Here is a 25,026-nt window from a genome sequence, read left to right as displayed (position 1 = left end):
GGTTCATCTCATTCTCTGAAGACCACAAGCCAACTCACTTTACTTGCCCTGTGTACTGGGGCTTCCAAGTGGCCTAGAGACCCTGGTTCAATTCCAGGCTGTATCACAACTGGCCGTGATTGGAAGTCCCATAGATTTATACCTTGTCAGCTCGGGGATTTGATCAAGCAACTTTTTGGTTACTGGCCCAACACTCTAATCACTAGGCTACCTGCTGCCCCAACTATTCAAAATGTCCTTGTCTTCACCAAACGGTGCTGGGGGGCTGGAGGAGTGCTGGCGTCATGGTGAACAATGTTCCGGAAGGTCAAAAAGCATCGCAGCAGCTCCCAAAGCAGTAAGATCAGTACCAAGAGCAAGGTGGATAATTATACAATACATTACACTGTCCTGGGCTACATTCTAAACCCCCAAAATGTGGATTTTCACCTTCCATCAGCCCTAGTTGACGCCCTTTAGTTGATCTGAAGACTGGTTAGATGTTGGGCTCCCGAGTGGCGCAGTGGTCTAAGGCAATGCATCTCAGTGCTAGAGGTGTCACTACAGACTGTGGTTCGATTCCAGGCTGTATCACAACCGGCCGTGATTGGGAGTCCCATAGGGCGGTGCACAATTACTTTATGAGTTTGCTGCTGTGGAGTGAGATTCATAAACTAGCTTAGCATTTTTTTTAATATATATTTTTTAATTTAACCTTTATTTAACTACACAAGTCAGTTAAGAACAAATTCTTATTTACAATGAAGGCTTACCAAAAGGCCCCCTGCGGGGACGGGGGTTAAAAAAAAGAACACACATCACGATAAGAGAGACAACACTACATAAAGAGAGACCTAGACAACAACATAGCATGGCAGCAACACATAAAAACATGACAACAACATGGTAGCAACACAATATGGCAGCAGCACAACATGGTAGCAGCACAAAACATGGTACAAACATTATTGGGCACAGACAACAGCACAAAGGGCAAGAAGGTAGAGACAACAATACATTACGCAATGTTCCAACATCTAGTGAAAAGCCTTCACAGAAGAGTGACCAATTCACCCCTTTTACCAAAGAGCACCTTCTGTCTACCAAAATGTACTATTGTGTACCTCAGTAGCGCTTCCCTTCCTCCTCTTTCTACATGGTACAAACATTATTGGGCACAGACAACAGCAAAAAGGGCAAGAAGGTAGAGACAACAACACATTACACAAAGCAGCCACAACTGTCAGTAAAGTGCCCATGAGTGAGTCTTTGAATGAAGAGATGGACATAAAACGGTACAGTTTGAGTGTTGCAGTGAACTGAAAAGAGGAGCGACCCAGGGATGTGCGTGACTGGTAGAACGGGTGTTGTATGTGGAGGATGAGGGCTGCAGTAGATATCTCAGATAGGGGGGAGTGAGGCCTAAGAGGGTTTTATAAATAAGCATCAACCAGTGGGTCTTGTGACGGGTATACACAGATTACCAGTTTACAGAGTAGTATAGAGTGCATTGATGTGTCCTATAAGCATTGGTGGCAAATCTGATGGCCGAATGGTAAAGCCGCTCGAGAGCACCCTTACCTGCCGATCTATAAATGATGTCTCCGTAATCTAGCATGGGTAGGATGGTCACCTGAATCAGGGTTAGTTTGGTAGCTGGGGTAAAAGAGGAGCGATTACGATAGAGGAAACCAAGTCTAGATGTAACTTTAGCTTGCAGCTTTGATATGTGCTGAGAGAAGGACAGTGTACTGTCTATCCATACTCCCAAGTACTTGTATGAGGTGACTACCTCAAGCTCTAAACCCTCAGAGGTAGTAATAACACCTGTGGGAGGAGGGGCATTCTGTCCCAGTTTAGGTCACCTAGCAGGACAAATTCAGACTTAGTGTAAGGGACCAGGAGAGAGTTTAGGGCAGGTAGGGTACAGTCCAGTGCTGGATGATAACACCCAGCAACAGTCAACAAAGAGCTACTTGAACGTTTAATGCTTAAAACCAGCAAATCAAATTGTTTGGGGACAAACTTGGTGTAGACAACCGAGCACTGAAGGTGATCCTTGATAAAGATTGCCACTCCACTACCTTTGGAAGATCTGTCTTGCAGAAAAAGGTTATAACCAGAAAGGTTAACATCAGTATTCAAAACGCTCTTCCTTAACCACGTCTCAGTAATGACAAACACATCTGGATTGGAACTGTGAACCCACACTTTCAATTGATCCATTTTAGGTAATAAGCTTCTAGTGTTAATGTGCAGAAAACCCAGGCTTTTACGAGAGCAGAAATCAGTGAAGCAGATATCAGAGCACAAGTCAGAATTGGGGTTAGCAACAGTAGATGGGCCAGGGTGTACATGCACATTTCCAGATATCATCAACAGTAATACAATCAAGGCATGGCAGAGGACAGGGAGAGCTCTGCAGTGCTGATTTATGACATCTGAATGTGCGTCAGATGGCAACAAGATCATATTGTACAGAAATTTCATCAGGTAACATGAATACACAGCCGGCAAGAGAATAGGATGGAAGGCCAAGAGTCTGTGTAACCAATAGAGAGTCAGAGTCCCGAGTGTGGGAACAAACATACACTGTCCCACGGTTGGGTTAAGCAAGTTCATAGTCAACAAAGTATGCAGGAGTCATGAGGCAAATAGCAAAATGCACAAGAAAAAAATCTAACATATAATGACTCTGAACTTACAATGGCTAGCCCCGAATCACTCACCCCAACAGGATCCACATGCAGTGCAGTGGAGACCAATGAATGAATGTATAATAACTATAACCACTCAGTTTGATTATGGTGATGGAGATGAATGTTATAGGGATGTGAGGCAGAGGCAGCCTCTGTGTCCTCCATGACAAGTCACTATACATGAACATTGTGTGTTCCTTCCAAAGCGAGATAGAAAGCTGCCGTTTGTACCTAAAGATGAGGAGATGGTACTGGGAGTGTCCAAGTATGGAGTCAACGTGGCCTCCATGGATCAGTCTGTGATTGAGTCCATGTCATAAATTCTCTAGCGTGCCGCAACATTTTCTACTGAAAGGTTGACCTTTCTAGTTGGAACATATTGTTGCAACGTTTCCTATGTTGGACGCTTCTCCAGCACCACCCTCTCTACCTGATTGTCTGTCTGTGTTACGATGATGTTTGTAATGTGTATTATTGTTGTGGATCTGCATTCTGCAGAGCCACCCTCTCTACCTGATTGTGAGGATGCTGTGTTATGATGACGGCCTGGGGTCTGGGAAGAACCTGCTGGATCTCAAGACCACCGACGCCAAGCAGCAGGAGTGTAGCATCTGGGTGTACCAGTGGAGCAGCATGGTGTGTGTGTGTGTGTGTGTGTGTGTGTGTGTGTGTGTGTGTGTGTGTGTGTGTGTGTGTGTGTGTGTGTGTGTGTGTGTGTGTGTGTGTGTGTGTGTGTGTGTGTGTGTGTGTGTGTGTGTGTGTGTAACAGACGGACCATCCAGCATACAGTCTGTACTACGACCAGTGGTGTAGTTGAGAGTAAACGCGTGAAAACACAGTTTACGCACCTTTTTAATTTTGCACAAGCGTTTACCTACGTTTGGCGGAAAAATGCATTGAAAGAATAGGGAGCTTAACTTTATTTACCATTAACTTTATTTACCATGAATGGCGATCAGCGATTATCCACGTGTTTTTTTACCATTATATCACTGTCTCATATCAATACATCTCATGGCAATATTCTGGGGTCCACACAAACTCTGGTCCTCTCTAGCTTATCATACAACTGCCAGTTTGTAGCAAACTGAAGGCAATGCTGTGCAAGATAATTGTTTATCATGTGTGCAACAGTCTTCCTGTGTGTCTCTTCTTATCCATTCATATAGCAGGAGACTGAGGACGCGGGCCTCAATGGCCCAGACAGACAAGTTGTTTTCATAATGGCCGACTGTCAGCATCAGTCAGTGGATAAACTCATCTGCCAACTGACTGAAAGTTCTTTTATTAAGTTTCCCATTAAGCCAATTACTGAAATGTTATTCTCTAAAATGCTGAATGACTGAAATGTTAATGATAGAAATTTGAGTGACTGAAATGCTAAATGACAGTTTTTCATAAGAAGTCGATTTCCCTTCTCCTTTCCCTGTCTCTGTGCAGGAACAAGGCCAGGCCATGTGAAAGGTGTTGTCCGCCTCCTTCGACTGTGTGCTGACATCAGAGAAGTCCTGAAGAGCAGTTTCCCTAAGGGACATGATGGAGATGGGTAGCCCAGAAGTTGCCCTCGTCAACGTGGTGGAGACAGGCAACACCATGAAGCAGTCGGGAGCCTGGAAACCATAGTTTACAGCAGGGTCACATCAGTGGCGTAGCGCAGTTTTGTGGGGGCCCCCCGCAAGGTCCAAGCAAGGCTCCCGCCCAACCCCAGCCATGGGACAAAGAGAAAAATGTGCAGATGTATAGCTAATCTCATGCTATTTAACAGATTTTGCCATGAGGCTAAGAGAAAATGTAGCTGTTTTAGAGCTCAGGGATTCTTGAAAGATGGGACCATCTCAACTTTCTTAAATATATATTTTTGATAGACCAAAGTATCAGCTATCACACCATGTAAAGGAACAACCTATTTAAAAAAAAAAACATGTTTTCATAAAATGCAACTAACTGGATTTATGTCAACTCTGTCAGACACCATACATGGCATTTCACTTTTACAATTATTATCCAACAAGTGTTTAAAGGCCCTGATTGTTTAATTCTAACATTTGATTATTCAAATTTGTAATACAAATCTCCAAATTTCTTTTTGTTTTGTTTTATAGCACTATATAATGCTCCAGGGCTAATTTAGTTAGCATTTTGGCATGTTTTTCTACATTTAGGACATTAAACAACATTTATGAAGCAAACATTATCCCTTAGGTCTAGCATAGCAATTACTTCAAATGTTTAAGCATATGTTGCAAAGTAGTGAAATATTTTTGTTAGAATATTGACAACAACAAAAAATTTATCTTAAGGGCGTTAGCCATCAGTGACAGAGTTGTCAAGTCCGTCAGTGGCTTGTTAACTGATACTCAAAACAGACATATTTTTGCCTCTAAAAATAAAAGTTAAATATAAAACATTTGTAAAATCTGGAAAATGGAAAATCCCCAATAAGAACAACATTCCTGTCATATCTTTCAGCACTCTGTTGACATCAGACACAAATCAGATGGGAGTTGACAAAATGTTTATTTTTGTACTTCATTCAAGTGGTATACACAGTAGCAATTTAGTTTCTCCTCAGTTGCTTTATAAAGCTCTAAAACCTAATTAAATGTAACATATTTGAACCAAAATGAATATCCTATCAGGCAGATGGCACTGACAGTTCATGGTTGTTGCCATGGTGATTTCAATGTTGTTTAAATCTATAAAAAGTGAACTTTACAGACCATTAATGGTCTTGTTGCACTACATGTAATGAGGACATGAATAAGGGGTCCTTATGGTATAGATGACCCTGCTTAGGATTTTAGACAAATCTGACTGAGTTGACCAAATCTCCGGACACATCTTTTAGAGAAATATTCTTTAAAGCCACATAGGGCTAGTGCAAGAAACTACATAAGATCATTTTTCATTAAATTATTGCCATTTTTTTTTTTTTTTAGTTTAAAATTGGGATCCTTTGCTCCAGACCAGGGCATTTTCAGACGTTGAGCCAAAAAGTTTCCCTGCTGGACAAGGATCGTCCCGACTTTCAAGAATCCCTAAACTAATTTCCTATTTTGCCATGAGGCTGAGAGAAAATATTGCCGTTTTAAATTTCTTGTAATTCTTAATGTTTTTGAAATGGCATGTGACGTGTTCATATGCTATCTGGGGGCCCAACGCCCCCTTTGCGGGCGTTGCGTGCTACGCCAGTGGGTCACATGACTTACCCAGCATGCTCTGCAACACCTCACACACACCATCCACCTGTCAGTTGACCATCATGAGTAACTTAATCTTATTTCATGTAAATACATTCCACAGTACAGGGACCTCAGTGCATGTCTCCGTCATGGCTGGACTTGGAAAGGATGTGGCTGTTTGAAATCTAGGTCTCCGATGTCTTCCCTGTGGCTCAGTTGGTAGAGCATGGTGTTTGCAACGCCAGCATGGTGTATGCAACGCCAGGGTTGTGGGTTCGATTCCCACTGGGGGCCAGTACAAAAACAAATGCATGAAATGAAATGTATGTATTCACTACTGTAAGTCACTCTGGATAAGAGCATCTGCTAAATGACTAAAATGTACAGCATCCAGAGACTCCATTGACCTCCTTTATAAAAGGGGGAAAGTGGTAACCATGGTACACCAGTCACTATGACCATCATAAATATGCTGTAGACCCTCTTACCCCCTCCCTATATACACCAAAGGGGTGGTAGCAGGACATAAGTGTTTGTGCCTCTCATCCCTCTCCTATACTCCCTTGGTCCCGATGGGATTGGATCAGTTAATATTGAATAATTAATGAAAATGTATTTTATTCGATTCCCTTTTTATCCTTTAAAACAGTTCAGTTTGTGGCTAGACTGCCTGGTATTTCAGTATTCCCGTCATTCTCTGACTGACTTATGGGATGCATGCTTCCTTCCCAACTCTGGGTCCTCCAAGTTTATGAAGCATCTAGCCAGGCTCTGTGTTTATTTGTGTAGGAATGACCATGAGGTACCAAATGACCCTGGTGTTATGCAGCGTTCACTTGCTAGTCGTAAATAGTCTCTAAAGCTGCAATGCTTATAACCCGCGATCAGATTGAATCCCGGCCTAAGTCTATAAAGAGTAACCTAGCTCTGTAATGTTGTGGCTGGTATATGTAGACCACAGGCGGCCGGTGGTACCTTAATTGGGGAGGACGGGCTCTCAGTAATGGCTGGAACAGAATAAATGTAATGGTATCAAACACATGGTTTTAATACCATTCCAACCATTATTATGAGCAGTCCTCCCCTCAACAGCCTCCTGTGTTATATACAGTATTCCTTTTGATCTGACTCTAATGTCGCGTTCACATGCTAGAAATGGGAAACTCAAAAATGTCCAACTTGCTAACTGGTTGAATGTGACACGTGTATAACTATAACCAGTTAGCATGTTGGAAATATGAGTTTCCTAGTTCCAATTAAGCCAACATATGCAGCGTTAACCGTAAAGGTAATGTTCGGCGCACGTGGGAACATTGCTTTTAAAAACAGCGATGCCTGTAATCCACGACGTGATTAAGGCGTAAGGCCGGGATTCAGAGTTCACTGTGTATGTAAACCTTTAGTGCGGTCGTATGGCTCCAGAACATATGATAATAGCAGAAAGTTGAGAACCATGGAGATATGATTGGGCTGTATTGGGTTTGACCATTCTCCACCAGAGGGAGCTCTTCATTCAGTGTACTGTCCAGAAATTTACCAAGCTAGTAGTCTAGCACTCTGGATTTCTCCAATCACATACTACACATTTACACCCTGAGAACATGGTTTTAGAAGCGACAACATTATCATAAATACAAAATAAGTATTTGACCTGAATAGAGGGGAAAAACAGGAATGATTTTATTATTCCAGTATCAGTTTTCCATTTATTTTGCAGAATAGGTTAGAGTCAATGCACTGATCCACAGTCAATGAGCGTGAATGGAATAGATTCTCTGCTAGTCTACATACACACTGAACACCAGCTAGAACACAATATGGCAACCACACTTTACCACAGTGCATTAAGAGCAGGGCTGAGGTAAATTTGAATTGAAGTTAACTTAAATAACAACAAAAAATCTTTAGAAAAAAACTGCTTCTATTGTCAATGACTCCTCAATAAAATGAGGAATAAAAGCTATTTCAAACATTTTATATTGTCTTATTATAAATTAAAATCACTTCCTGAATTGACTGCCTTCAATTGAAATTGACCCCAGCCCTGATTAAGAGACAGTCACTGCCAAGGTTATTAACTCTTCTTCTATATTTAAATTTCAACAAACAATCTATGTACATTAACAGATGAGCCATTCTATTTCCAGTGAGTTAATATGGGGAGGCTTGTCATGTACATTTTCACATGCGACACCTCTTGTTGTCGCCTATCGAAGATTATTCACAATCGAGGGAACTGTATGTCCCATTTAAGATTAAATGTCAAAACATGTACAGAGAGTTGCTCTGCAACCAAAACCAGACAACATAAAATGTAGGAATATTAAATAAAATAAAACATGTCTGTTCAGTACAGGAACTAGTATGTATATAAAACATGGGTAGTATGCAACTACTGTGGTCCTAGCTAGTAATCAAGTTGTATAATATGGTACAATCTAGTGCTGAGCACTATGAAACAGATGTAATACTATAGTAGGTGTGTGTGTGTGAGAGAGTGTGTGTAAAAAGTAGCTGCATTGTCCTTAACCCCTTACAATGGCACCTCATCACAGGACAAGTTGTTTTTAGTACAATGACAACTGTGTGTGTCGACCACATCTACCTCTGTGTGAGAGCCATTTGGTAGCCTGCTGTCCATGACAGATACAAGGCACAGGACATCAGGAGCCATCACCCCATGAGCTTCATAAACCCCTCTGCTGTCTCTGTCAGAGATCAAACAGAAACCGGACCACTGGCTTTCACACACACTTCTGTCCCCCTTAACTCACCTCTCCTGCTGCGCTACACTGCCCACCCTCCACAGAAGCCAGAGAGGACAGACATTTCCTGCTCTACTGCAGCAAACAACAAAAAGTAGAGTGTGAAGGCCTGAGGGCTCAACCCAAAGATTAGCCACAGAGTGATGGAGGTTCACAACTTAAGTGTGATCTATGCAGCTGAGATAGTTATCCATTTATAACTAAGCAATAAGGCCCGGGGGGGTGTGGTATATGGCCGATATAACACGGCTAAGGGCTGTTCTTAAGCACGACGCAACACGGAGTGCCTGGATACAGCCCTTAGCCGTGGTATATTGGCCACATACCACAAACCCCCGAGGTGCCTTATTGCTGTTATAAACTGGTTACCAACGTAATTAGAGCAGTAAAAATAACTTTTGTCATACCCGTGGTATACAGTCTGATATAACACGGCCGTCAGCCAATCAGCATTCAGGGCTCGAACCATCCAGTTTATAATGGCATCACACTGTAGACCATCGACATTAAGACAATGTGCTGTAAGTAACTGATATGGTTTCAAGCTGATGCGCGCGCGCACACACACACACACACACACACACACACACACACACACACACACACAGGGTAGTGAGCCTGGGTTCTCCTAGGTGTGATCAATGGAGGTTTACATATACTCCCATAAACCCATAATTACCACGTTACAGGCTGTCCCACGTCAACCCCTCGTTGTTACCACGTTACAGGCTGTCCCACATTAACCCCTCGTTGTTACCACGTTACAGGCTGTCCCACGTCAACCCCTTGTTGTTACCACGTTACAGGCTGTCCCACATTAACCCCTCGTTGTTACCACGTTACAGGCTGTCCCACGTCAACCCCTTGTTGTTACCACGTTACAGGCTGTCCCACATTAACCCCTCGTTGTTACCACGTTACAGGCTGTCCCACGTCAACCCCTTGTTGTTACCACGTTACAGGCTGTCCCACATTAACCCCTCGTTGTTACCACGTTACAGGCTGTCCCACGTCAACCCCTTGTTGTTACCACGTTACAGGCTGTCCCACATTAACCCCCCGTTGTTACCACGTTACAGGCTGTCTTGAGATGGGGACAGTGGATCATCCCTAGGTGAGGGCTCCTAGCATATTCCTGGGTTAGCACCATTTTGAATTAAGTTTTTCCTCCCACATTGAAAGTCCTAAAAAGTTTACATGTCTTTGACTACTAAGCAATTATGCGTTAAAAAAATTGTTCACCCTTTAACCATGCAAAGAGGTGGAAAGTAAGCATATTGACTATATTCACATTAACAATACGTGAAAGAAATCCTAAAGATCCACATTACTGTGTGTAGTCCCCTCTATCAGTTGTTTTTAAATAACTTACTGTACAATTCACACAGAGGAAAACCAAGCGAACAGAATCTTGATTTAGTCAATAATCCCCTTAATGTTGTGAACACTCACTACAATCATTGTTTTTTAAAATGTCACAAGTCTAAACAGTTTCCTCATGAGCATTTTCTGGCTTGGTCTAAAGAGCAGTGATATGACGTCACGTAACATTCCCGGAGTGAAGGGTGGGTATGTTGTCATGGCAACCCCCAGACTGTCCAGCTAAAGCATTGGGCAGAGACACTTGATTCTTCTGTAGTGTTAGCGCAGGCACAAGCTTGATGATGATGATGATGATGTGTCGTCCCACAAACCAGCAGATGTGGGGAGGTGGAGGTTTCCTTCACAGATCAGTGCCTGTGTTGACCTTTGACCTTTAGTCCATGATGAAGTGTATGAATGTGACGGGGAAAGCCCCCCTCCTCATTGGTTCTCCTTCAATGTGGCCCAGCTGGGAGAGAACAGGAGAGATGTACAACATCACACACTGATAACAGGGAAAAACACACACACACACACACTTTTGTTAGTAAACACTCACTAGTTTGCATATAGATTGAGAGATGCAGCATAACTACAGTGTTTTTAACTGCAGCATTTTCCAGCCAAGAGCCCAGTGTACTTTCAACACAGACATTCACCTCTGTGGTCTTCTACTACCACCTTCTATGCCAAACAAAAATACAAACAACATGTAAAGTGTTGGTCCCATGTTTCATGAGCTGAAATAACATTTTACAGAAATGTTCCATAGGCACAAAAAGCTTATTTCTCTCAAATGTGTTTACATCCCTGTTAGTGAGCATTTCTCCTTTGCCAAGGTGATCCATCTATCTACCTGACAGGTGTGGCATATCAAGAAGCTGATTAAACAGCATGATCATTACACAGGTGCACCTTGGGATGGGGGAAACAACAGGCCACTTAAATGTGCAGTTTTGTCACAACACAAATGTCTCAAGTTTTGAGGGACCGTGAAATTGGCATGCTGACTGCAAAGAGTCCCATATAAAGAGTCCCATATAAAGAGTCCCATATACAAGTGACTAAATATGGTCATGTTTGCAGAGGTGGCTTTGGGAAAAACAAGTTGCCTGTATTCAGACAACAGTTGCAGCTGGCCTGTATTCAGACAACAGTTGCAGCTGGCCTGTATTCAGACAACAGTTGCAGCTGGCCTGTATTCAGACAACAGTTGCAGCTGGCCTGTATTCAGACAACAGTTGCAGCTGGCCTGTATTCAGACAGCAGACTTCTCAGAGGAAGGTAGAGGAGAGGGAGAGATATGACATTTTAAATGTCTTTATTCTTTTGGAACTTCTGTGAGTATAATGTTTACTGTTCATTTTTATTGTTTATTTCACTTTTGTTTATTATTTACTTCACTTTCTTTGGCAATGTTAACATATGTTTCCCATGCCAATAAAGCCCTTGAATTGAATTGAGAGTGACAGAGATTTGGCCAGAATGAGTTCATGGCTTTCTGCTGCTGACGCCACCATGGTTTCTGACACATGCTCATTGGACGCTCTTGGTATTTGGTAAGGACCTGATTTGGACCATAACTGGGCCGGACGACTCTTACTGCGTGTGAATGATGACACAAACACACACCCACCCTCTCCAGTTTCTAAATCCATTCACACAAATCCATATGCAGTAGCCATGCCGACCCAGTTACTACACACACAAACACTTTCAGAAAGTGAGCGTGTCCAGGAGCCTGATCTACACACACACACACACAGAGAGAGAGACAGATACTCACCCACCACTCCTGGTCCTCCTCCCCGTCCACCACGATCACCTCCCCCTCAGAGAAGGTCAGCTCGTCTGGGTTGTCTGCCAGACAGTTATAGATGGCCTTTACTCGCTTGGGCCTCTGCTTCTGAAAAACACAGGTTCAATAGGAAGAGAGACAGACAGGCATAGAAATATCATTACTAAAACGAACATTCCCATTCAAGTCAATCTTCCGTGACAGGTGGGCTGGTGGCCACATTGAATGGAACCATGATGTCAAATTGCTGTGGTCTGAGGGGATTTTCCCATTCTAGTCATTCTAATTAAATGCAGACAGGCAAGTATACAGTTTGACACCCTGTTCCACAGTGACTGCTGGAGGTTTGAATAGCGAACCACTGACACAGGACATAGTAAACATCTGACTGGGTAAGGAGGGTAGCCATTGACCGCAGAGGTATCAGGAACAAGTACACACTTCAAAGTTTCCCTCCCTCTTAGTAGTGGTGTGCATATGAAGGAAACCACAGAGAAAACACTGTTAAAGACGATGATATTCAAATGCACTGAGCGACAGGGACAATCAGACCAACTGAAACATAAGATCAGATACAGAAGTGAAAATCACTGTCCAATCAACAACAGGACAAACAACCATAGGGTCAACGGTAGGTAGGAGGAAGGAACTCACCGAATAGGTCTTCCTAGGCATGGGGGCCGGAGGCAGCGATTGACCTATCGAGTTCTGGGGGCATCCCGGCACTTCCTTAGCTGGAGGAAGAGGAAATTACATCGTTGTGAAAACAAAACTGTTCCACACAACCATACAGGCTGGAACTGACCCACAGTTGTGTTGTGACAAGGTAGGGGTGGTATACAGGAGCCCTATTTGGTAAAAGACCAATCCATAGTGTTAGGTTGTAAATATCACAGTAAGAAATTGACGGACACTATGAAAGCTCCAACCAAGTTTATTCACCCAAACAATCGAACAGCTGAACAGATAGACATATTTCCACTAGTGGTAGTATATATACCCCAATTTGGGTGACGTCATTCTTCTCTCTAAACATTACATCTCTATTGCTAGGCAGAAAATGAAGTGACTCGGGCAATAAACTGTTCCTTCTCCCTTAACGTGACCTGACCTCGACCCCCTTCATCACTAATCCACATCTCTCCATCCTTATCAGTGCCTGCCACATGTGACTATCTTCCCTCCACTAAGTACATTCCAAGCTTAATTACATCCACCATAACCATTCCTCCTACAGACAGCTATTAACTTCTGGTGTAGACCCTAGACTATGGCACCCCTCATGTCTCTAGTAATACTGATGATTAACAATATTTACAGTTTACAAATCCCAACCAATCAATATTATGGCAAGAACAGCTCAAATAAGCAAAAAGAAACGACAGTCCATCATTACTTTAAAGACATGAAGGTCAGTCAATACGGAAAATGTCAAGAATTTTGAAAGTGTCTTCAAGTACAGTCGCACAAACCATCAAGAGCTATGATGAAACTGGCTCATGAGAACCGCCACAGGAAAGGAAGACCCAGAGTTACCTCTGCTGCAGAAGATAAGTTTGTTAGAGTTACCAGCCTCAGAAATTGCAGCCCAAATAAATGCTTTAGAGTTCAAATAACAGATACATCTCAACATCAACTGTTCAGAGGAGAATCAGGCCTTCGTGGTCAAATTGCTGCAAAGAAACCACTACTAAAGGACACCAATAAGAAGAAGAGACTTGCTTGGGCCAAGAAATACGAGCAATGGACATTAGACCGGTGGAAATCTGATGAGTTGAAATTTGAGATTTTTGGTTCCAACCACCGTGTCTTTGTGAGACGCAGAGTAGGTGAACTGATGATCTCTGCATGTGTTGTTCCCATCGTGAAGCATAGAGGAGGAGGTGTGATGGTGCTTTGCTGGTGACACTGTCAGTGATTTATTTAAAATTCAAGGCACACTTAACCAGCATGGCTTCCACAGCATTCTGCAGCGATACGCCACCCCATCTGGTTTGCGTTTTGTGGAACTATCATTTGTTTTTCAACAGGACAAAGACCCAACACACCTCCAGGCTGTGTAAGAACTATTTGACCAAGAAGGAGAGTGATGGAGTGCTGCATCAGATGACCTGGCCTCCACAATCACCCAACCTCAACCCAATTGAGATGGTTTGGGATAAGTTAGACTGCAGAGTCAAGGAAAAGCAGCCAACAAGTGCTCAGCATATGTGGAAACTCCTTCAAAACTGTTGGAAAAGCATTCCAGGTGAAGCTGGTTAAGAGAATGCGAAGAATGTGCAAAGCTGTCATTAAGGCAAAGGGTGGCTACTTTGAAGAATCTCAAATATAAAATATATTTTGATTTGTTGAACACTTTTTGTTGGTCACTACATGATTCCAGATGTGTTATTTCATAGTTCTTATGTCTTCGCTATTATTCTACAAAGTATAAAATAATAAAAATAAAGAAAAACCCTTGAATGAGTAGGTGTGTCCACACTTTTGACTGGTAAATTATTTATTTTTTTACACCCACCTGGTCTTTCGATGGACCCCGTTCGAGTCGGTCCTTTGCTGAAGCTTTTGGCGTTGCTGAAAACCACAAACAGTAGTCAGCTGCTGCTTATCATGTGCTTAAATTAACACATTTACCCCACAGTGCATTTCCCCCTGACAGCGCATTTCCCTTTGACAGTCACAACTCAGACCTATGGGAGACTGAGTAGAACCATGTCGATGAGGAGCTCTGTCTTTTAGGAGCTCAGCTTGGAAGTTAATGTAGTTGTAAACCAGAAACCCTATTGGTGTTTTTCTCCAAAAGTAACATTTCTTTGTGTTCATCGAAGCAAAACATGCTGCCTCAGGCAGTGTGTGTGTGTGTGTGTGTGTGTGTGTGTGTGTGTGTGTGTGTGTGTGTGTGTGTATGCTCACCCAGATGGAGACTTGGGAGGTGGGGCTCTGCTGTGGCCATGTCCGGTCCCTGGTTTAGACTGCTGGTTCATAGCCTCCATCACACTCACTGTCTTGGCCACGGGGGGAGGAGCAAGACCTAGGGAGACAGAGAGAGAAGTTACCCATCCCTTTCTCTTATTGAAACAGGGCGTATTTCTGTCCTCAGTGTCCACTGCTACTTTTGCAACATTAGTCTCTGGATGCATATTAAACCAATTGGATTACAACTGAATTGATACAAATTAAATTTACAGCAATATCCAAACCATGTTTAAGATTTACAAGCAGATTTCAGGACTGAGACTGGACCATTCAGGAACACATGGAAAGCCATTCTGGTGTGTCTTTGGCATAAAACTATCCCAGCGCTTTCAGAAGCCTACTGCGGATTTCTCCTCTTACTTTTTACCCGGGCTTAGCTCCTTTCATATCTATTTTGATCCTGATAAACTTCCCAGTCCCTGCTGCTGACAAGCATACCGATTAACATGATGCTGCCACAACAATACTTGAACTTTTGGGGTATTTGGACATGAAACGCAAAAATGATAAAAGTACAATTGGATTTGTGCCACAAATGCAAACAAGTTCTCATTTGAAAAAGCGGCCAGGTAAACAAACATGCATGGATTTCTGTCATACCTTGTCTATAGACTGCTTACAGGGTAAGAAAACCTAGAAACCATTTTAAAATTCCCTTTAACCATGATGTGTCAGACAATGAGACCTAGGAGGTGAGGGGTGCCTACCAGTGGTTGAGGTGACCCGCATGGGGGGTACCGGGAGGTGCATGTTGGGGGGGTCTGAGGAGGACCTCTGTCGGCCCCCCAGGTCTATTGAGCCAGGCTTCCAACCAGAGGACCTTGATGACTGGACCATCCCACACAGACCTGGCATCTGGACTGGAGGAGGGAGGAGAGAGGTGGGGGAAAGCTGGTTCCTGAAGACGTGCATTGCTTGCTCTTCAGGGTTTTAGGCTGGGAATACACTCAGCGGCCAGTTTATTAGGTAAACCACCCCATTCCCGAAAATGGTCATGTGACCATGACTATATAAAGCAGGCAGACAGGCATCCAGTTACTGCTCGATTGAATATTAGAATGGGCAAAACGAATGACCAAAGCAACTTTGAGTGTGGTATGATGGTCGGTGCTAGGCGCGTCGGTTCCAGTATCTCAGAAACGTCCGGCCTCCTGGGCTTTTCACGTACAACAGTGTTTAGGGTTTCCCGAGAATGGTGTGACAAACAAAATCAGTCGGGCCACAAACAGGCAGATTACAGCGGAGTACAACAGTGGTGTGCAGAGCACATAACTAGTCGTTCCTTGTCACGGATGGGCTATTGCAGCAGATTACCACACCAGGTTCCACTCCCATCACCTAAGAACAAGGAGAAGTGCCTCCAGTATACAATTTAGGAGTGGAAAAACATCACCTGGCCCGACGAATCCCGTTTCCTGTTGCGTCATGCTGATGCCAGAGTCAGGATTTGGCGTAAGCAGCATGAGTCCATGGCCCCATCCTGCCTGGTGTCAACGGTACAGGCTGGTGGCGGTGGTGTAATGGTGTGGGGAATGTTTTCCTGGCACACGTTAGGGTCCCTTGACACCAATTGAGCAACGTTTTCATGCCCCGAAGAATTCAGGCTGTTCTAGAGGCAAAGGGCGCTCTGACCCAGTTACTAGATGGGTGTACCTAATAAACTGGTCAATGAGTGTCTATAAACCATTTTGTGACAACTGCTGATGTAAAAAGGGCTTTATAAAATACATTTGATTGATTGAGGCGTGACACCGAAGCAGAACCCAGAAAGACTGTCTAATCCTGGAATTAAAAGACTGCCCAAAGTCAAGTTCACTGGAGAGGAGTTGTTGAGGGGTTATGCTCCTCGTGTGGTAACGGGCCTAAGTAAGTAAGTAAAGACGACATGTGCTTTGAATGTAAAGTAAGTAAGTTGAATTGAAACAAATTGTTTAGCAAGGTGGAATGTTTTCTACCGTTTTCAATGAGCATGAACCAGATTGAGTTCAAATTGCTTTCCAGTGATCGGATGGGCTATTTTCAGTATGCCTCTCATCATGGGCTATGGAGTGCACTTTGAGAACTTTCACGAAAAGTAGCTCACTAGCTCAGCCAGCAGCCACCAATGTGATGGTCCCTGCTCCATATCCAGAACCCTCTCTGCCCTTCAAATAGATCAGAGCGCTACACGAGTCACACAAGTCCCCATGGAACAATGCATTCATTAGAGAAGGCATCTACAGTAGATGACAGATATGTGGCCAAATGAGGTTTCCCTGTATTTGAACTGAACTCATTGGGCATGTATTATAAATATCATTCTCCAAAAATGGCAAGGATGAGAGGTGAATGTGGGTTGAAAAGGGCTTGACGGGTCCTTTGATATGGATCACGTTTATCAATTTCAAATCAGGAGCACTTTTTAACATTTTGAATCTAAATCCGTGCTCAAATACCATTTAGACGGATTCACTGAACAAACTAAACCGGTTCATAGAATTCTGAAAGTTTTGCCAAAGAAATACAGCTCTATATAGACAAACATCTACTGCATGCTAATCTTGGTTAACCCAGAACTAAAATCTAGCGGCATTTTTTTTTACATAGTCGATCCACAAATGAAAACTGTATGCCACATCCACCTTGCTACAACATTTTAAAAAGGAAAAATAAAGTACCTATGTTTCGTGGGGGCAGAGGGGGTGCAGAGGTGGTGGCGGGCCCACCTGGCGCAGGAGGGCTGGCGTTGAGGATGGCACCATAGGTCTCGTTGGTGACTAGGTTGGGCATGTACCCACCACGCTGCTTGTCCCGTGCCAGGGAGGCCGGGCTGGGCTGGAGGTGGGAGTTGGAGCCAGGGGTGTAGCAGCTGGCAGGGCGCTCCTCTCTCCGATGGGGGCTGGGCTGAAGGGCCAATGAGAGGTCAGGGGTCAAAGATTATAGAAAGGTCACCATGGTGTGTGTGTTATGTATGTGTATATACTGTATGTACTATTATGTGTGTGTGTGGTGAGTTCATGGTGTGTAACTGTGTGTATAATCTGAAGAGGGTCCTCACCCTCACCTTGTCTTCCAGGTCCTCATCACTCTCGTCCATGTCTTCATGGTGCAGACGCCATTCGTACTCTACGTGCACATGGGCGTTGAACTTCCCCGCCAGCGCCATGTTCAGCTACACACACACACACACACACACACACACACACACACACACACACACACACCGATTAATGGCTCATAAAAAGTTAAAAGATAGGAGTCGGTGACTATCTTGCTAAAGAAATCACAAAACGCACACACAGCACTCACACAGCACTCACACAGCACTCACACAGCACTCACCAGTTCCTCACACTGCAGGTGCTTCAGTCTCTTAGCGATGTCCAGCGGCGTCTCCCCAGACTCACTAGCTAGAAGACATCATTTTTGTCTATTAATTGATCATCCATTGATTTATACAGTACACAGTGCCTTCAGAAAGTACTCGCACATCCTGACTTTTTGAGATTTTGTGTCACTGGCCTACACCCAATACCCCATTATGCCAAAGTGGAATTATGATTTTTTTTATAAACATTTTTACAAATTAATAAAAAATGAAAAGCTAAAAATGTCTAGAGTCAAACTTTGTTATGGCCTAAATAAGTTCAGGAGTAAAATGTGCTTAACAAGTCCCATAATAAGTTGCATGGACTCTATGTAAAATAATAGCGTTTATCATGATTTTTGAATTATTACCCCATCTCTGTACCCCACACATACAATCTGGAAGGTTCCTTTAAAACAGTTACTGAGTTTAATGGCTGTGATAGGAGAAAACTGAGGATGGATCAACAACATTGTAGTTACTCCACAATACTAACCTAAATGACAGAGTGAAGAGAAGGAAGCCTGTACAGAATATCAATATTCCAAAACATGCATCCTGTTTGCAATAAGGCACTAAAGTAAAACTGCAAAAAATGTGGCAAAGAAATAAACTTTATGTCCTGAATACGAAGCCGTATGTTTGGGGTAAATACAGCACAACATCACCGAGTACCACTTCATATTTTCAAGTGTGGTGGTGGCTGCATCATGTTATGGTGTCTACTGTAAAGATGCGTCAGGCTGCAAATGACCATCTCTTGTCAAAAATGTACAACTAAATAGTTGAGCCATTAATCTCTGTGTGTGTCATTTTAAGGACAACAAAAAAACGTACATTTGAACACTGCAGGCGACTCTTCGCTTGTCTCATTTACAATCTTCAATTAATTGTTTGATTACTTTCAGAGAACTGTCAAATATCGAAGATGTCCTTTTATCCAGTTTGAATGCATTGTGGGTATGAAATTCCTGAAAAATGTACACATCATTCATACCACATGAGAAGTCAAAATTAGTATGATATCCGGGCATTTAAAGCATACTCAATTTTCGAAATTGTCACCTACTATTTTTTCGCATACTCAAACTACCTACTATTTAGGACACTAGAATGGGTATTCGGACACAGCCCTTTAGATGCACTATTGTAAGTGGTTGTTCCACTGGATATTATATGGTGAATGCACCAATTTGTAAGTCGCTCTGGATAAGAGCGTCCGCTAAATGACTTAAATGTAAATGTAATGTCCTCTTCACACTGCCCTGGAAGTCAACACCTCATAGCCGAGCACTGACAAGTAACCCGCGACACAGTTAGCAGCACTAGGCCACGACAGCATGAATTATGAAGTTATCTACACCCAATTCACCAACCTGTCAACGCAATGCTAGCATACATCTAGGCTGCCAGGAGGTGCCTACTGCAGCTAAGCAGAGCCAAGCCACGTTTGTCAACAGCCATGTGTGTCACAACACAATCTCCCCTCCCTGTCTCCCTAAACTAGAGAGCAAGATAGGCTGTGATACATGGTGGACTGAAACAACGCGATTCCGTGGCACATGTTATGGGTATGCTTGTCATCGGCAAGGAATACAGAGTTTTTTGGGATAAAAAGAAACGGAATAGAGCTAAGCACAGGCAAAATCCTAAAGGAAAACCTGTTTCAACCGGCTTTCCAACAGACACTGGGAGAAAAATGTACCTTTCAGCAGGACATTGACCTAAAACACAAGGCCAAATATACACTGGAAGACTTGAAAATGGCTGTCTAGCAATGATCAACAACCAATTTGACAGAGCTTGAAGAATTTTAAAAACAATAATGTGCAAATATTATACAATCCAGGTGTGCAAAGCTCTTAGAGACTCACCCAGAAAGACTCTCAGCTGTAATCGCTGCCAAAGATGATTCTAACATTTATTGACTCAGGGGTGTGAATACTTATGTAAATTAGATATTTATGATACTTAAACTGCATAGTATGTACTCATCTTCGCATACAATTTATGATGTAATGTTTAGTAAAAAAGTATGCAGTATGCCACGACTGTTGCGTACTACTTTGCTATGGCTTCGCATCGATAACTGTGTAGCTAGGCTAAATATGAAGTTGTCGCTCAACAGCAGCAAGCTTATCGGCTATCCAGCTAACTTCAAGTCCTACTAAAGCACGTAGCTAACGTAAGCTACAGTATTTAGTTAAAGTAAAGGCACGGCAGGCTGCAAATAATTATCTGTTTTCAAAAATGTACGATTAAATAGTTGTGGTCATTTTAAGGACAAAAAAAAACATACATTTGAACACTGCAGGGGACTCTTTGCTTGTTTCCTTTGCAATCTTCTAGTAATTGTTTGATTACTTTCAGAGAACCGTCAAATATCGAAGATGGCCTTTTATCCGGTTTGAATGCATTGTGGGTGTGAAATTCCTGAAAAATGTACACTTCATTCATACTACCGTAATTTCCGGACTATTGAGCGCACCTGAATATAAACCGCACCCACTGAATTTAAAAAAATATATTATTTTGAACATAAATAAGCCGCACATGTCTATAAGCCGCAGGTGCCTACCGGTACATTGAACCAAATTAACTTTACACAGGCTTTAACGAAACACGGTTTGTAACAAAAATAAATGGGCTTTAACGAAACAAGGCTTGTAACAAAAATAAATAGGCTTTAACGAAACACGGCTTGTAACAAAAATAAATAGGCTTTAACGAAACACGGTTTGTAACAAAAATAAATAGGCTTTAACGAAACACGGCTTGTAACAAAAATAAATAGGCTTTAACGAAACACAGCTTGTAACAAAAATAAATAGGCTTTAACGAAACACAGCTTGTAACAAAAATAAATGGGCTTTAACGAAACACGGCTTGTAACAAAAATAAATAGGCTTTAACGAAACACGGCTTGTAACAAAAATAAATAGGCTTTAACGAAACACGGCTTGTAACAAAAATAAATAGGCTTTAACGAAACACGGGTTGTAACAAAAATAAATAGGCTTTAACGAAACACGGCTTGTAAAAAAAATTATAATAATTGCAGTAAGCTTTAGTTGTCTTTTTGCACTAAGTCAATTCCTCACGCTGCTGTTTCCAACGTCTTATCATCGACTCATTAAGACCAAGCTCCCGTGCAGCAGCTCTATTTCCTTTTCCAACAGCCAGATCAATCGCCTTCAACTTGAAAGCTGCATCATATGCATTTCTCCGTGTCTTTGCCATGATGAGGGTGACAAAATGACTACTGTAATCAGAATGATGGGAAGTTTGAGAGCGCTCGATTTAATCTAAACAGTAAACCAAAAAGTTATTTGACCTTAACCCATTCGGCAATTTCATTGGTCTAATGAAAGCTTCATGCCGCCAAAAAACTGAGCACGTCACAGAATGTGTTTTTTTGGAAAAAAAAAATTGAAAGCGGGAAAAATCCATATATTAGCCGCGTCATTGTTTAAGCCGCGAGGTTCAAAGCGTGGGAAAAAAGTTGCGGCTTATAGTCCGGAAATTACGGTACATGAGAAGTCAAAATTAGTATGATATCCGGGCATTTAAAGCATACTCAATTTTCGAAATTGTCACCTACTATTTTTTCGCATACTCAAACTACCTACTATTTAGGACGCTAGAATGGGTATTCAGACACAGCCCTCATGTCCTCTTCACACTGCCCTGGAAGTCAACACCTCATAGCCGAGCACTGACAAGTAACCCGCGACACAGTTAGCAGCACTAGGCCACGATAGCATGAATTATGAAGTTATTTACACCCAATTCACCAACCTGTCAACGCAATGCTAGCATACATCTAGGCTGCCAGGAGGTGCCTACTGCAGCTAAGCAGAGCCAAGCCACGTTTGTCAACAGCCATGTGTGTCACAACACAATCTCCCCTCCCTGTCTCCCTAAACTAGAGAGCAAGATAGGCTGTGATACTTGGTGGACTGAAACAACATGATTCCTTGGCACATAAACACATTCCGGTCAACAGACCATGGCCCCCCTGTTCCTTTGTTAACTGTGTTGCTGGAGACCGATAATTAGCAGGATTCCCACACTAAACAGTCTCTCTGTTTCTTTTTCTCTGTGTTATCATGGGCCAGTTTGTTTGGAGTCAGAGAGATTGGTCTGTTGTGAGAAAGTGGTGTGTCCGGGTCTTTTGGCAAATCAGGGCCCTCTGGGAACGATTCCCAAAAACGTGACTAAGAAATACATCCGTGTGGAGGAAACTTGGTGTTTGTATGCATGTGTGTCTTCATCATTCGTTTTCTTCAAAGTTACAATTTCTGTAGCTATGAATTTCATCATAAATCAGTTTATTGGTAGACACTCGACAACAATTAACAAAGTCTTCACTAACATTTTGTGTCAATGCTGTTTCCAAACCAGTCTTTCCCCAAAAGAGGAGTGATGTGATGGTCTCTTACCTATGTCAATGGAGGCTTTGCCGCGCAGGAGCAGTTTGAGGCACTCCATGTTGTCAGTCAGGCAGCAGTAGTGTAGGGCTGTACTGCCTTTGGCTGTCTGCTTGTCCAGGTTCACGCTATGGGGAGAGGAGACAGAGGAGGCAACCAGTGAGAGGTGGAGGAGTAACCAGTAGAAAGGGCTTAATTCATTGTTTTAGTTGTGTGTCAACTGTCTATGGTGACACCATTTACCAAACTGTAGCAGCCACTTCTCTTAAACCTTTGGACGCCGTCTACCATAACGCCCTTCGCTTTATCATAGGTGACAGTTTTAATACTGACCACTGCATCCTGTATCAAAAGGTTGGCTTGTCCTCATTAAAAGTACCGTAGATCACTTCACTATTGCATTTTTGTTTACAAAGCTCTACTATACAAGCTTTCGACTTACCTAACTGTTGTTGTTAAAGTATAAAAACCTGAGTTACTAAACCTGTTCACAGGGTTGATTAACTCTAGGCTCCTCAGTTCTCCACCGAACTAGATAAATCCAGGTCCACAATTTTGGAATCATTCCATGTGGATTCATGTGGATGTGGTGCCACTATGGCAGTTTAACACCCTGATGATAAAGGAGTTCACCGAGGTGTGCAATTCTTTTAAATTAATGAATTGTTTATGGTGGCTGTGATGTTTGTTATTTTCTAATGTTATGTACTTATAATGTATCTCGTTATTCTATCAATTTTATATTTTCTAAATGAATAAAAGTCAATAAAATAAGCTAACATGAGCAGTTACTGGTCATGGCATGGTTATGTATGGCCAAATGACAAGTCATGTTTCTACAAATAGCTTATTGACGTTTTCCTTTATTCCCTTACCTGTTTTGAGTGAGGAAGTCGACGATATGGAGCGAGGTCCTGTCCACTAATCTGACCGCTAGGTGAAGGGCCGTTTCACCTTGTTCCTGTAACCACACACACACACAAGATCCAAAATGGCCGTGTTGAGACCTCAGCGACACAACAGACACCAGAGCCAAAATGGAGGAGCGGACATCACAGAAACACTGGGACTTCGATCAAAATCTGCACATAAGCTCCCTTTTGATAGTCTGCTTTGCTATTGGCAGTAGTAGCAGTAGTAGCCCTGAATGTGAACCAGATGTTTGTAGTGAGTAACAATTAAAGCATTTACACTGCCAGGAAAAGTTGTTTTTCACAGCCCACAGAAGAGAATGACCTAAAATACAGCCATTTGAATTCCACTACAGCTGTGATAGTTGAGAGCACCTGGACAGATAAAATGTTAATACACAAAACCACCCCTCACTATCCAAGCAAAAATGTGTTGGTTACAGTTGGGATTGAGTCACACTGCTGAGCCGAGCCGTACCGTGATGGAAAGATCCACGCCAGCATGCTAGTGTGACAGGTATTGGTGTGTTAGGAAGGACATGTAGACTCACGTGTCCGTTGGCCAGGGGGATGGGTTCCATCAGGTCCACTCCTTCAGCATACACCTGGATCAGAGAGAAGATGTCCCGGGCCTTGACTGCGTCACAGAGCGTGTGCAGCTTGGACACCCCGTCTGGACACTTCCTTCTGGCGAAACGCTTCTCTGTGTACTTGGCTGTGATGAAGTCCTTACGGGCTTGCCTGTACCAGAGAGAAAGACCATTCAAATGGGTACACCAAGTGTGAGTTAGAACTCAATACATCTAAAGAGGGATAAATTAAATGTCTTATGTGTGTGCTCAATTTGACTTTTTTCCCCTAAGGCTTATTGAATGAAAATGTTTTCAGTTAGGGATCCCATCCTGATTGCTCCATTCATAATAAATGGTTATGAGTGTCTTTGTGGTGACATGTTTCCAATAGGTCACGGGCCCATCTGCTCCTACAGTCACTTTCACTGGGAGGGCAATTGTAACTGCATCGTGGGCTGGGGGCTCAAACACCTCTCACCAGCCAGAAGAGGGATTTGAGAGAGAGACAAGGAGAGAGACAAGGAGAGAGAGAGAGAGACAAGGAGAGAGACAAGGAGAGAGAGAGAGAGAGAGAGAGAGAGAGAGAGAGAGAGAGAGACAAGGAGAGAGACAAGGAGAGAGAGAGAGACCAGGAGAGAGACAAGGAGAGAGAGAGAGACAAGGAGAGAGAGAGGTGGTGGGAAGGGGAGAGAGAGAGAGAGAGAGAGAGAGAGAGAGAGAGAGAGAGAGAGGTGGTGGGAAGGGGAGAGAGAGAGAGAGGGAGAGAGAGAGAGAGAGAGAGAGAGATGGTGGGAAGGGGAGACAGAGAGAGAGGCAGAGAGAGGGAGAGAGATCGAGAGGTGGTGAGAAGACAAGACAGAGAAAGAGAGAGATGGAGGAAGACAGGGGAATAGAGACAGAAAGAGACTGATGAGAGAAGGAGAGGATAGAGTGTATACGTGTGAGGAAAGAGACTGATGAGAGAAGGAGAGGATAGAGTGTATACGTGTGAGGAAAGAGACTGATG

The 25,026-nt window shown here is 43.0% G+C and overlaps 2 protein-coding genes across 4 annotated transcripts in view; one reads left to right on the top strand and one right to left on the bottom strand.

The window, feature by feature from the left end:
- The first annotated feature begins 205 nt into the window (after window positions 1-205).
- On the top strand, window positions 206-5,505 carry LOC106565985 (integrin beta-1-binding protein 1). Its single transcript, XM_082957137.1, has 4 exons — window positions 206-360; window positions 2,885-2,991; window positions 3,179-3,314; window positions 4,119-5,505. Exons 1-4 carry the CDS (start codon window positions 295-297, stop codon window positions 4,137-4,139), a joined length of 330 nt encoding a protein of 109 aa, XP_082813263.1. The 5' UTR covers window positions 206-294; the 3' UTR covers window positions 4,140-5,505.
- Window positions 5,506-7,516: 2,011 nt separating this feature from the next.
- LOC106566627 (arf-GAP with SH3 domain, ANK repeat and PH domain-containing protein 2) overlaps window positions 7,517-25,026 on the bottom strand; it is a 124,163-nt gene continuing 106,653 nt past the window's right edge. The window contains exons 17-28 of one of the 3 annotated variants that reach the window (XM_014135111.3): window positions 24,000-24,189; window positions 23,413-23,498; window positions 22,550-22,665; window positions 18,083-18,150; window positions 17,799-17,912; window positions 17,419-17,644; window positions 15,469-15,621; window positions 14,699-14,816; window positions 14,304-14,359; window positions 12,440-12,519; window positions 11,774-11,893; window positions 7,517-10,456 (exon numbers count right to left, since the gene is read on the bottom strand). In XM_014135111.3, coding sequence (XP_013990586.1) covers window positions 10,382-10,456; window positions 11,774-11,893; window positions 12,440-12,519; window positions 14,304-14,359; window positions 14,699-14,816; window positions 15,469-15,621; window positions 17,419-17,644; window positions 17,799-17,912; window positions 18,083-18,150; window positions 22,550-22,665; window positions 23,413-23,498; window positions 24,000-24,189 — 1,402 coding nt within the window. In that variant the 3' untranslated portion in view covers window positions 7,517-10,381. The remainder of the gene's footprint in view (window positions 10,457-11,773; window positions 11,894-12,439; window positions 12,520-14,303; window positions 14,360-14,698; window positions 14,817-15,468; window positions 15,622-17,418; window positions 17,645-17,798; window positions 17,913-18,082; window positions 18,151-22,549; window positions 22,666-23,412; window positions 23,499-23,999; window positions 24,190-25,026) is intronic. The other 2 variants (XM_014135177.3, XM_014135357.3) reach the window with 2 other exon arrangements.

This window comes from Salmo salar, chromosome 01 (assembly GCF_965601325.2).
Source record: "Salmo salar chromosome 01, fSalSal1, whole genome shotgun sequence".
NCBI classification, from domain to species: Eukaryota; Metazoa; Chordata; class Actinopteri; order Salmoniformes; family Salmonidae; genus Salmo; species Salmo salar.
This window is presented reverse-complemented; position numbering and strand designations above follow the sequence as displayed.